The sequence below is a fragment of the Panicum virgatum genome, chromosome 9N (genome assembly GCF_016808335.1).
Source record: "Panicum virgatum strain AP13 chromosome 9N, P.virgatum_v5, whole genome shotgun sequence".
NCBI classification, from domain to species: Eukaryota; Viridiplantae; Streptophyta; class Magnoliopsida; order Poales; family Poaceae; genus Panicum; species Panicum virgatum.
In genome coordinates, this window is record NC_053153.1 from 70141986 (window position 1) to 70154813 (window position 12828).

Sequence of the window (12828 nt, forward strand, 5' to 3'; positions counted from 1 at the left end):
TTGCAATTTTTATATCACCGTGCTAGGTTTGATGTATTGGTTGTCGCAATATATTAGTGTCATGACTTCCATTAACTTTCGATGTATTTAGTTTGAAAGCACAAAACCCACGTGTTTATATTTGTCTTGAAAGGCACAATATCAGAACTTATAACATTTTTTTGTACATTGTAATTAAAAATAGCGGTTTAAGTCACACATATTAAATATTTCTAGTTGACTGAAATTTTGTTACCAATGTTCTTTTGATGGCTTGAAGGTGTCCCTAAAAAACCCTTGAAGGCGGTGCTACAGGTGCATGTACTAGTACATACTCCTAAGGTCTTATTGGATTGCAAGAGAAAGGGGATTATAAGGAGTTGGAAGGATTAAATCCCAACAAGTCGAAATCCCTCACAACCCCTTCCAATCCCCGGGGATCAACCGAAAAAGCGGAAGGAGGGGCTGCTGCGTGGGGCCGAACCCCTGACCGACGAGGCGATCCAGGGGTTGCTAGCTGAGCTGTGCTGTCTCATACCCGGTGTCCTATCCTCTCAACGTGACCCCTCTCCATCTGCCAAGCCAGCAGCCAGATTTCCCCGCCAAACTGCTGCTTCAGCTTGATTAGTAGGTAGTCACTCCTAGCTGCTGAAGCGAAGTCAAAGTTTAGATGTAATGTTAGATGGCCATGGAGTAAGTTGGGAAAACTTATCCCTTGTTTAGATGCAAAATTTAAAATTCCAAAACTATCACATCGAATGGGAATTTTACATGCATGGAGTAGTAAATCTAAACGAAATAAAAAATAAATTGCATAGTTTGCTTGTAAATTGCGAGACGAATTTAATGAGACTAATTAATCTATCATTGGAGTATCTAATTATAGCCTAATTAGGCTCATTAAGAGCATCTCCAAGAGACTCTATATCTTCTCTAATTTATAGAAATAGAGATTTTGATGAAAAATTAGCCTCCAACAGCATCTTCAAACGAATATCCAAAGATAGATATTCTCTATTCCGGATTTCATGTTAGCCAAAGATGGAGAGTAAGGATGGCTCTCTAGACTACAAATAAGATATAGAAGAATTGTTGGAAAAGACAAAGATATGGAAAACGATTTTTACTCAAATGACTCTCCAAATGATAATTTAGAGAGTAGATTTTGAAAAAGTTCTTGGAGATGCTCTAAATTCATCTCGAAATTTACAGATAAGTTCTACAATTAGTTTTGTGATTGGTTTATGTTTAATACTTTAAATGTTAAAAGATTCATTTTCAAAAAATTTACTGCATACATCTAAACGAGGCAGCACAAAGTGACAGTCAAACTAATCCCCATTCCGTGGCACAGTGCATTGATGAACGTGAGCCAATGCATAGCGAGAGGAGAGGAACCCGTCGCTACCATCCAACACCGGCTAGATCAGACAAGGCCGAATGGATCACTGGCAGGTCTCCAGCATCCATGACTTCCTTGCTGTTCTTTTCGATCGAAACGAGCAACAGCGCCGAGTCAGGCGGCCATCATAACTGCGCGAGACCCCAACGGCCTCAGACAGGTGAGTGGGGAAGCGCTGGAACGCAAGCCTTCAATTTTCAATCCGTGGACACCACACCACAGCGCCCCACTTGCGCAATGACGATGCCCCGGCCTGCCTGACGCGACAGACGCGTGATGCATCCATCCATGATCCATCTCTCGGCTCTCGCCTCCGCCGCCGCATCCGCGAGGGGGTGGAGCCGTGAAGCTTTCCGGGCTCCATGTGCGTGTCGCGGCGGAAAACAACCGGGGCCGAGGCCGGCAGCAGAAGAGATGTGAGCGTCTGGCTCAATAAATTCAGCCCCAGCGGAGTTGGGCAGCGCAAAGCAGCGGTTATGGGCGGCGGTGAATGATGAGGGGGAAAGCAGGGGTTTCTCTGCGCCAGTTGAGGTTCAGACTTCGGATAAACTTGGGTGGAAGCATCCAATCAGCGAGCTCCTTTTGCCCAGTCAGATGTACAGGGCGCTTCAGTTGCGTCTTTCGCCTGTTCTCTATTCTCGTTGCGGACAAGGACAACAACGGCAATTAATTTGTACCTAGCAGAGCAAGTTCTCGTAAGATCAACCTGTATGTCCAAAAAGTTACAGAAGGCTAGTAGCCAACGAGTTCCATAGAGAGGAGCAGGCTTAGTTTCTGATCGGTAATACTTGACTTCACAATTTTCTGAAGAGAACTTCACCATACGATGCTTCTACACGTATAGTGTTTCATATCATAACCACCGGCAGACAGTACCAGTCTTCACTGTTGTGGAATCATTAGCATAAATAGTAGGGTGCACGTGCGACATCGCACGTGTCTGAAGAACAATATTGCAAAAAATATAACATAAAATTTTAGTTGCAACAAGCATTTTTGAGAAACTATATATTCTGAAAACAAACAACGATGTCCCAATTGTGGTAAAAAATAGATAAAATATTTGAAACATGAAAAAAGTATATAATTATAAAAATAGATAAATGTTATATTATATGATAGTGTATAATGGTATGTATGAGTGTATAATTATAAAAATATGTTTGAAATATGATACCGCTACGAACACGACTACTTTTTCAATAATGCATTGCATTCTATTCACTGCAAACGAACCGAATAACGCTCCAAATAGCTCTCGCTGAGTAGGAGGCGAAGTTGCGTTCTTCCGTGGGTCTCGATAGGCGATGTCTGGCTTGCCGTATGCTTTCCCACCGCTAGCTGGCCATGCCTCCCCCATCTGCACCACTGGTCGCCTCATATACGCATTGCCGCATGCTTCCTGCATTGTCAAATGCTATCCGATGCATGCTGCTCAGTTGTCGTCGTCAAAAGTCTCCGCAATGAAGGACCAAGTTGCAAAGGCATGCCTGAGTAGAGTGTTAGGAAGGGATGCTTTCCTGCAGCTTGAGTGGTAATGGTATTGCAGGTGCTAAAAAAAAGGGTTTCTGAGTAAAGTGACCTTCTCCCTAAGCTGCTTGATGCTGATTCCGGTAGTTAAAACTATAAGCTGCATAACTTTAGTGACACCTTAATCAAGCTGACTTCACAATAAGAACATGATGCATAAGGTCAGTCACTTATTTTGCCATCGCGTATAGTACCATGGTAACCACAAATTAATCAGTAAATAGCTCTTCGACCAGTGCACAACGCGCCAAACCAACAATGGTCTTGCAGGAATTTATTTATGATATCATTTTTATCATTCATTGACACTACTTTTAATATGATAATAGCATTCAGGAAGTAAACCACCAAGCATGATAAATGCGAAGATTACATTGGCTATAACAAACCTAACAGTTTGATGCTATAACAAACCTAACACTTTGATTAAATTTTTGTTGATATGTGCAAAATGAAAAGGCATACCTAGGTTATAACTCTACACATACACATACAGACTAACTTTTGAAAATCACACCATAGTGAGTGAGCGACAATATACACAAACAATATTTTTTCTTGCTTGTAGATTGTCTGAGCCCTCCTCAATGTCCACTGAAGCTGTGATACTGTCGCTAGTCAAAATAATCTTCAAACCAGCCCTTTCCAAAAATAAAAAAAAACACCCCAAAGGCTTTACTGGAATATCTTTTTTGAAAGACTTTACTGGAACCTATCATCTAGTCCCTAAAATGATATTAATCCAAATAAAAATATCTCGTAAGTGGATTGATATCCTCTTGCAAAACTCTCTCCAACCATGGAAATTATAGCCTCTTTTCACCACATAAAACAGACATATCTTGTCATTTATCTAAGTGAAAATATTTAATTAACATTGTCTCCAACCCACCAGTGTTACGTTATTTCTTTCTTTTTTCAAAATCCATCCACAACGATATGACAAACAACATAATCTATTCACGAACAAAAACCATTCTCGGTTAACATATTGCATCATGAGAATATCTCAAACTACAGAAGATGTTCACAAATTGGAAAGTAATTAAGCTAGTTGCTAAAACTGCTCCAATTTTAACAAGATTAAAAGGCTACCAATGCGTAGCATCTCAGTTCTTAGATTGAATTCTGTAAATTCCATAGCAGAATAGTCGTGAGAGTGGTCAGCTCAAAATTCACAAACTGGCCCAAAGAAAGATCAAATTCTAATTATTCTAAATACAATGGCTTGGTTGTTGCATTATTCTGGCATTTAAATATTACCGAAAAGAATAGCAGCAACTAAAGCTTTTGGGATATATAATAAAAGGAGACTAATTAGCCAAAGGCTCTCTTTCTAGAAGTATACTACAACAGCAAGCGAAAAGAAAATATATCATATGAAGACGCATATCACTGGTCACATGAATCAATCATGAAACACATGTACTAAATAAACTTGATAATCATAGTGGACAGGAAGTTGTTGGTTTCAAAGTACGCACACAGGAGAAAACATCCACAGGAAGCAGTTAAGTGCTTACACTTTGAAATTGCAGTTAATAAGTTTGGATCAAACCTGATGATGAGTGTTAGTATTAGCACAAAGATAACACCACTACACCACCCATGCCGCCAAAGCTCCCGAAAGCCGTAATAAGGAATCTGATCAATTATCCCAATCACAATTTGCAACCCAAATTCCATTGGTGGTAGAAAGCAACCCACAAGATTTATGAAATCAAAATCTCATGTCTTAAAAACAATAGTGAAAAAATACGGGCAGGTCCATTCCAAAATTGTCAGCATTTTCCCTAAAATTTCTGCAGTACCGAGTTCTCAAATCTCACCTTTATCCCTAAAAATCTACATGGTACAAAAATAATTAAACTCAACTCAAGATGGGAATCATGCAGACTGAATCAAAATTTATTTCTATTTTCTTTTCTCTTCAACAGCACCTATGCATTGAAAAACCAAAACAATAATTATACATGAGCAATGGATTCAGATTCAGTAGGTTGCCAAATAAAATTTAATAGCATCCGTTATGTGTTAAAATTCAGAAAGAACAAATGGGCAGCACTCATTGATTCATATCCATATTGCATAGCCGTGGGGAAAGAAGAGGAAATTTCACCTTTAGTCGGTGCAAAAGCTCAGCCCGTGCAGGTGCAGATCTCCTTGTCGGATAGCCAAATGCCGAAGATGTAGGGTAGTGCTTGTTTGTGGCAGAAGAGGTGCGAGGATCTCCTCATCTGCACCAATCCACGACAGCTTTATTTGATCCTAGTGGCAGAACGAGATGGCGCTGGGAAATGACGGCCCCTAGTCCTGCTCGTCAGTGCATCCTCTCCGGGACAGCTTCCACCACGCCGCCGCCCTTGCCCCCACCCCCACTCTCCAGGTGGAAGCACCTCTGCGCGGCCACCAGGAGCCCGCAGGGCGAGGACGCGAGCAGCGCGCCCACGAAGGACGCCGTGGCGTGACGGCCAGCACCCGCGAGGACGACGACACCGCCCTCGCGGCGAGCGCGCGCTGGACGCCCGCCCCCGCGCTGCCCTGGGCCGCGCCGCCATGCCCGCAGGGACCGCCTGCTCTTGCTGGTCGCCATGCCGCCTTGCCCGCCGCCGGCCAGCCTTGTCGCCGGCAGGAGCCCCGCCGGTCGGCCGGATCCACGCGCGGGGCCCGGCCGCCGCCGCCGCGAGGAGGCCGTCGCCACGCGGTCGCGCCCGCCGCGCGCGGACCGGACCGGCGGGGAGGTGCAGCCGGCGGGGTGCCGCCGCGCCATGGCCTCCGCCGCGCTCGGATCCGGCGCCGTGCGGGCCTTCGCCGAGCCAGAGGGGAGGAGGGCGCCGCTGCAGCAATTGAGGCGGCATTAGTCTGATTGGTTTGGCAACTACGCAATCGCCGTAGACAGCGCGCCTAGCTGGTTTGGCAACTGCGTGATTTGCTGGCCGACCCGCCGTGTGGGCCCTCACGGTGGGTACGGGGGCGGTTAGATCCGGCGCTGGTGAAAAAAAATGGGGCCAAAGTGTGGGAAACATTTTAGAAACCACATTTTTTTTCTTGATCTTCTAGATTTCCATGTCCACTTTGCTTACATGTGGGAACAGCGAAGGAGAATGTGAAGAGTGGGTAGGAAATTTTTTGGTGGAAGACGACTTCAAAAGTTAAGGATCTTTATAATATAGATAGATAAATTTGGCAGGAGTATAGATAGATAGATTTGGCAGGAAGCATGATGTCCGAATATAAAGGGCAAGTTGACAGCTTCTCGTCACCAATAGTTCTGTACATGGTCATATACCAAAAAGAAATCCTAGGGCCCAAAACTACACTTTACATACAGTTACCAAGCAAGGGAAAAGCTCAGTAGAAGAACAATAATCTGCACAAGAAGGTAAAAAGTTCTACGGAACACTAATCGCTCATCCAACATGTCATGTACAATGATGAAGACAAAGGACGATGACAGCAAGTCAGAACCAATAAGTACGTGATGGATCAAGTAGTCAGAAGTCCAGGCTCTATCACCTTGCTTGCCGGGGCTTTGTCCCTCCGCTCACATAGGCAGATGGGAACCAGCCAGCCTTTCCCTTGCATTCCCCTTCCGACCAACCGTTTGATGCCACCTGTGAAGAAGGACAAAGTGCTTAGTCAGCATCCAGTCACCTTAATATCTCCCAGAGAATTAACAAAAATATACGAGCAAGACAACTATAAGCTGTCTTCCATCCGTTTGCTTTCTTGCGATGGTTACACAACTACACAATAGGATGCTGCCGTTATGGATTATAGACTACTTAGAAGGGAGCTACGCATTTACAATATATCCTGCTTCACAACAAGGCCATGAGGTTTCCCACGGCATTGATAAAACTTAGTTGCCAACAATAACGCAAATCATCTGTACCTGGCGGACCACAACATATTCGCCCACAGATAGACTGAGCTCACCATCAGCCTGAGCATCGAATGGATGAATAACCTGCCCAAAAAGCAACTTGTGAATTCCTCAGCTAATAGAATATTATGCTGCTTAGTTCAGCACTTAATACTGATTGTGCGATTACTATTTGTATTAGCATGACACAGGTGATAGTATTTACTGATGTAAAATAGGACTGCGATGAAACATATTGTTTGTGTCAAGCTTTGTTGAAAATGTAGGCATGTAGCAGTCTACACCATCACCAATCAAATCAATTATTCACTTAAACTGGGTTGGGATCAGAAATAGAACTCCACAAAGTTTCAGGCTTGTCTTGTATCCAGTAAAAACTGGTCCATTTCAGGGTTTCTCATGCAACAGCAACACCAAATGGTAGCAAGTGACTGGAGAATGAGTGAGATTCATATCATGTTTACACAAAATTAGCCATTAAAATGCTATATCTTAGGAGATATATCTATAATTTAACTGGAAAGTAACTAGCAGAGAGGTATCAGATAAAACTATGTGGCACTTCCAAAATCTCCACCAAATTATCTATCTATCTATCTTAAAAACAGATAGGATAAACCTCATAATGTAGAAGTTCAAATTCTAACATACCATACTGAACTATGATGAGCTTGGAGTGAATATATTGCCAAAAGTGACGCATGATATATACAAGAGAATGATATTCACAACATACAGTGCCCAAATCAATCATACCTCCCCAAGAAATTGTACCTCCTGACCATTCCCTGTGGATTCGCTAGGTTTAGTTAATACTGGATCTTCAGATGTGCTATCTGAGTGCACTTGCGCTGGAGCAGTTTCCGATTCAGGCTCTGATGACTGTTCATCATAATGTTTTATTGTTTCACTATGATGCCTTGCAAGGAGCATCTGCACATATGAGAAAAATGAAAACACAGTGATCTTATGCATATACAGGTTTAATATTGCAAACTAGCTATCCAGGTGAAAAAAGGGCACATTTTACTGTAACAGTTGTGCACCTCATCATGGAGTTTATTCAGAATATCAGCAGCGTTTTGATGATACGTTCTCTCAGCATCAACCTGTAAGAATGGAACAAGGGCTGTCAGAATCCATCTAATTCTTTATCGAATAAACTTTCTGTGGATGAGTGACAAACTTTGTTCAGCCAAAATAATAGAAGTATGCTTAGGTTCACAGATACAGTTGCAAAATGGCAGTACTGGAACTCATGACTTATCCAGGAAGTTTCAAACATTTATTGTTAACAAGCAAATTCTACTACTTCTATGACATTTGAAGACAGTCAAAGCGGTTCAAAATGTGGGATGATCGATTAATCATATTTATAGGATAAACACTAGGGATGGTTCCAACCCTCACATCCAGGCTGAAAAGGCAAAACAAAGAAGAATTATATACACGAGCTATGCTGAAAATAGAACCAAGGGATGGCAATTTTTTAGAAGAAGCAGTCTAGCGACTAAGTTTAGGTTGTTGAGGTGAAAAGGCCTGAGAGGATTCAATGGTCACCACAGGCTCCTAATCCATGAAAATGGATCATGCACCTTCACTTGATATATGAAGATTTTGAAAGAACAGTGACCCATAGCATACCATTGCAAGGAGACGTTCATATGTAGCTTGCTGTTGCTGAGCCTCTACAGCCTCCATAGCTGCAGTTGCTTCTCTTCCTAATGCTGCCAGTGTAGTTCGAAGATCTGATAATTTTGATTCTGCATGTTGCAGTTTTACAGAGTTATCTGTGTTGCCACTACTTTCCTTGGACTTAAGTTGCTTTCTCGTCACATCAGCTATCTAAGGAGTAAGAAATAAAACTCAAAATTAGCAGCTGGCACTAGTCTCCATAGAATAGAACTTTCCTTTCTTTACTTTGTTACCTGAGACTCCATGTCTTGTCTGATCCGTTGATAACGGTAAGTTAGCAAGCGAGCATCTTCAAGGGGAGCACTCATTATCATTTCTCGGAGAGGCTCAAAAACCTGTAAAGTTATAAGTAAATTCAATAAGTTAAACAACTTTAGTTAAGATCAAAGGTACATCAACTTATGTGACTAAGATAAAACAATACGTCACTATAAGGAGCACGCAAATTTCTGAAAGTTATATCAACAAGTGAAAATTTTATTTTATTTTTTTAGAAAAAAGCAAGTGAAAATTTGCCATCACCTGCTCTCCAAGAACTTTAAGAAGATCCTCCCGCTCTTTCTCTATTTGTTTATGAGAATTACCAAACTCCACAGATGCCTTTGCAAGAGCAAAACCAAAATGTTCATTGTCGACTCCATATTTGCAACAATCCTCAGCTAGTCTTTTCACTACAGAAGGAACATCATATCATGATTTTCCAAGATGGAAGCACGCACACATATAGCTGCAAAAAAGTAAGCACAAAAACTCACCAATCTCCATCTGTTTGGTGCTAATGGCAATGAAACCTTCCACGCCTCGTACAATATTTCGCTGGAAATGCTACAAAACAGGAATTTTTTGCCAAGACAAAATCTAAACAATCAGCTAGGCTAGTATTTCTTGTTACGTATGTAGCAAACAGAAGTTATCTAATACCTTAGCGGCTCTAGTAGTACTGTAAAGCCTCTGGAGATTCTGGTGGCACTCAAGCTCCGCTTCATCGACAAGAGAGGGGTCTTGATTATATCGCGCACTGAATTGCTTGAAAACCGCCTGCATCATGACACATAATTCTCTCAAGGAGGCCACAGAGACAAGGAATTAAGGGAATGGTTCACAGTTTATGCGAATTAGTGAAATAAGCTTCAGCAGCCACGGGCCAGCGCCTAAGAACTGAGCAGTGCTCAGGTACCCATAAGGACACAAGCAATTCCATTCCTTCCAATAAGCAAATAGCTCCTACTCTCCCAATCACACACACACCATCCAGAAACTCGAAATTCCAATCCCAGCCTAAAACTACTTGTGCTAAAGCAATCAACCGTGTGAGCAAGCACACAAACTAGAGGAGGCTCGCGGCCGCTTCCTCTCGGGGACTGCTAAAATTTCGGTATCCCGGCGCGCATCCCAGTCCCAGCCACGCCCGCGTGATTGGTGCGAAGCAGAACCGCTCGAATTCGGAGGGGAGCCCGTACCTTCTGCTGCTTGGAGACTTGCTCCCGGAGCTTGCTGGCGTGCTTCTTCAACGCCTCCATCCGCGGCAATCGACCACGGAGGATCGGATTGGGGAAAGCAACAGTGGTGCGGAGACGGAGGAACAGTAGCAGGGCAGGCGGGTAGCGCGCCGGTGTGGTGTACAGTGGTGGCAAACCGTAGACCGCGCCTCGTCCGATCCTGCGCGGCCACTCCGCGTTTTGTTCCCTCCGGCGCGAGTGCGGTGGTGGTGTAGTGGCGTGTGGTGGGGTGGGTGAGGGAGGGAGGGTGGGGGGCCGGGCCTCTGCCTCGCCTGCTTCGCTGTAGCGGTTGCTGCCGTTGTCGCGCGGCTGGCAAATGGCAACCGTTAAAAAGGGTAAAAGGCGAGGGGAAACTGCTGCACGCGGCCGCGGGGGGCGGGCAGGCCAGAGGAAACACTCGCGACGGCGACTCGCCGGCTGTGCGCGGTGCTGGACTTGGCTGCCGGCTGCCGCCTGCCAACCAAATGGTCGGCGGCGCCCGTCGCGGCCGCGAGTCGACAAGGCGAGAGAACGACTCCGAGTTCGGAAGCTGGCGCGGACGCGATCGCGGCTGGAAAGGGCAAGGGAAACACGGCATCGCCGATCGAATCAAGGACGCACGCCACGGCGAGGACGCGCCCCGCCGTACGCGTAGGAGCGAATTAACCGAAAGTGGCGGAGGCGTGGAGTTGGTGGCGTCCCGAGGCTGGGGACAACAGCGCGGGGGACGCACCAAAAGCGCCGCTCATGCTTACCACCGGTTACCACCCGGGGCTGGGGCTGCCGCTGGGAAAAATGGTGGGAGGGTCTTCCGAAAAAAAAAGAAAAAAAAGGTGGGAGGAAAGTCGCCGAGTCGCGGAGGAGCCGGAAATTCAGTCTCCACTGAAGCAGAATCCGAAGGAAGCTGTTCGGGATGGGGAGGAAGGTGAACCTTCTGCGAATAGGCAGTTCGTCTTTGAAGCGATGGAGGAGGACAATCGCAATGGTCCAAGGAAGAGGAAGTCGAAACCAGGGTCCAAGATACACACCCCTGACCTCAATGCTCCTCTGGAGTTGTCTGGCGCCCTTGTCCCTGTGGGCTTGGTCAATTCCCGAGTGAGTAAGTTGGATGGAGCTGGTGACAGTGGTGGAGGGGGCATAAGTGAAACCCTCGAGAAGCAAAAGCGGGGCAATTCTCAAAATGCGGGATCGGCGGCAGCTGCGTGTGGCAGTCCCCGCCGGGCACTTTGAATCTCCTGAGTGTGAACTGCCGGGGCTGCGGGCTGCCCGAGGCAGTTCAAGAACTCCGCCTGCTGGTGGAGGAAAGGAAGCCCTTGGTGGTGTTTTTGATGGAGACGCGAATGAGGGAAGAAAGAGCTCTTGGCTTGAAACGCGACCTTGGGTTTCCAAACGCCATCGTCGTCAAGTCAGAGGGCCTTAGTGGTGGTTTGGTGTTGCTTTGGCGCCAGGAGGTGCTAGTGGCGGAGATGAGCAAGTCTAGGTCACACATTGATGTCCTTCTGTCCTGTGACCGCCTGAGAATTTCACAGTGGAGGCTGACTGATTTCTATGGTGAACCTAGGAGGGAGAGGAGGAAGGAGAGCTGGTATTTGATGAGGTTCCTACGGGCACAGTCGGCTGTTCCTTGGCTGTGCCTAGGAGATTTCAATGAAGTTCTCTCAGTTGATGAGCAGCTAGGGGGAAACGAGCGGGACCAGTGGCAGGTTGTTGCTTTCCAAGAGGTGGTGGATGATTGTGATTTCACTGACCTTGGCTTCCACGGTCTCCCTTATACGTGGGATAATCGCCAAGGGGAGGACAGGAATGTCAAAGTGAGGCTGGATCGGGCATTGGGGGACCACAAGTTCATGCAAGAGCTGAGTGAGACAGAAGTGTTTCATGTACCACTAGTCGAATCGGATCACGCTGCGCTTGTGGTAGAAGTCAGACAGAGGGAGCGGGCTGCTCGGTCTTCTAGATGCAAGTCAAAGCCCTTCAGGTATGAGAATATGTGGAAGAATCATGGTGAATACATGGATTTTGTGAATCGTTCATGGGATCCGGTGCCTGGTGTTGCTGACCTTTCCACTGTGGTCAATGCTCTTGGATCCCTGCAACACTCGCTGAAAACCTGGGATCATGAGGTGTTTGGGTCGGTCAAGAAACAGCTTAAAGAGCTGAGGGCCGAGCTCGAGAGGAGAGAAGCAGTACGCTATATCGGGGACCGACGGAGAAGGAGCGCGGTCTTATGACCAAACTATCTAAAGTCCTGTCTAGAGAAGAGGTGATGGAGAAGCAGCGCTCTCGAATCACATGGCTTCGGGAGGGCGACCGGAACACGGATTTCTTCCAAGCCAAGGCGAGGGCTAGGAGTCGAACGAACTGGATCAAATCGCTGGAGGATGGAAGTGGCAGGGTGTTTACTAAAGGCGGAATAGCCAAACTCGTCCTCCAACTATTCGCGGAAGCTCACTTTCGTCCCTCAACTACGAAATCGGCCGTTTTCGTCCTCCAACTTTCGTGACCGGGTCATTTTCGTCCCTGGTTCGTCGTCTAGCGCCACGCTGGCGTCCTCGTCAGCAATCCCAGTCTCCTCCTCCCTCCCTCCCGGCGGCTCCACGCCGCGCCGCCCCCTCCTTCCTCCTCCCTCCGCCGCGCCCTCTGCTCCTCCTTCCCCGCCGGCCGCCGCCCACTGCTCCTCCCCCTCCACTCGCACGCGCCGACCGCGACCCCCTGCCTCGTCGCCCCCGCACCTGATCTCGCGGTCGCCGCCCCTGCTCCTCCTCCCCCCTCCGCGGCTGGCGCCCGTGGGGCTCGGGGTGCGCCGACCCTTGGATCTTGCGGCCGCTGCCCCATGGAGCTCGATGGCAGCGCACGGG

General features: G+C 46.5%; 1 protein-coding gene across 7 annotated transcripts; it reads right to left on the minus strand.

Moving 5' to 3' along the window:
* Positions 1–2452: 2452 nt before the first annotated feature.
* LOC120692207 (SH3 domain-containing protein 2-like) lies at positions 2453–10285 on the minus strand. 7 transcript variants are annotated; one of them, XR_005682521.1, is made up of 13 exons: positions 9953–10243; positions 9414–9530; positions 9248–9317; positions 9015–9163; positions 8726–8827; positions 8442–8642; positions 7844–7906; positions 7554–7730; positions 6807–6881; positions 6428–6525; positions 5031–5748; positions 4470–4555; positions 2466–3041 (listed from the first exon to the last, which is right to left on the minus strand). XR_005682521.1 is itself a non-coding variant. In XM_039975449.1 (11 exons), exons 1-11 carry the CDS (start codon positions 10010–10012, stop codon positions 5232–5234), a joined length of 1629 nt encoding a protein of 542 aa, XP_039831383.1. In that variant the 5' UTR covers positions 10013–10243; the 3' UTR covers positions 2466–5231. The 7 variants fall into 7 exon arrangements, 2 of the variants coding, with proteins under 2 accessions (XP_039831383.1, XP_039831385.1); XR_005682520.1 differs by having other exon boundaries at positions 2466–3045; XR_005682519.1 differs by having other exon boundaries at positions 2453–4555.
* Between the last annotated feature and the right edge of the window lie 2543 nt (positions 10286–12828).

Bases quoted from the DNA above. Each gene is read 5' to 3' on its own strand.
- LOC120692207 (XM_039975449.1), bottom strand. From the start codon at position 10,012: ATGGAGGCGTTGAAGAAGCACGCCAGCAAGCTCCGGGAGCAAGTCTCC. The intron at 8,643-8,725 runs GTAACAAAGTAA...CTTACTCCTTAG, and splicing joins GACAAGACATGGAGTCTCAG to ATAGCTGATGTGACGAGAAA. The intron at 7,907-8,441 runs GTATGCTATGGG...CCATTCTTACAG, and splicing joins ATGAACGTCTCCTTGCAATG to GTTGATGCTGAGAGAACGTA.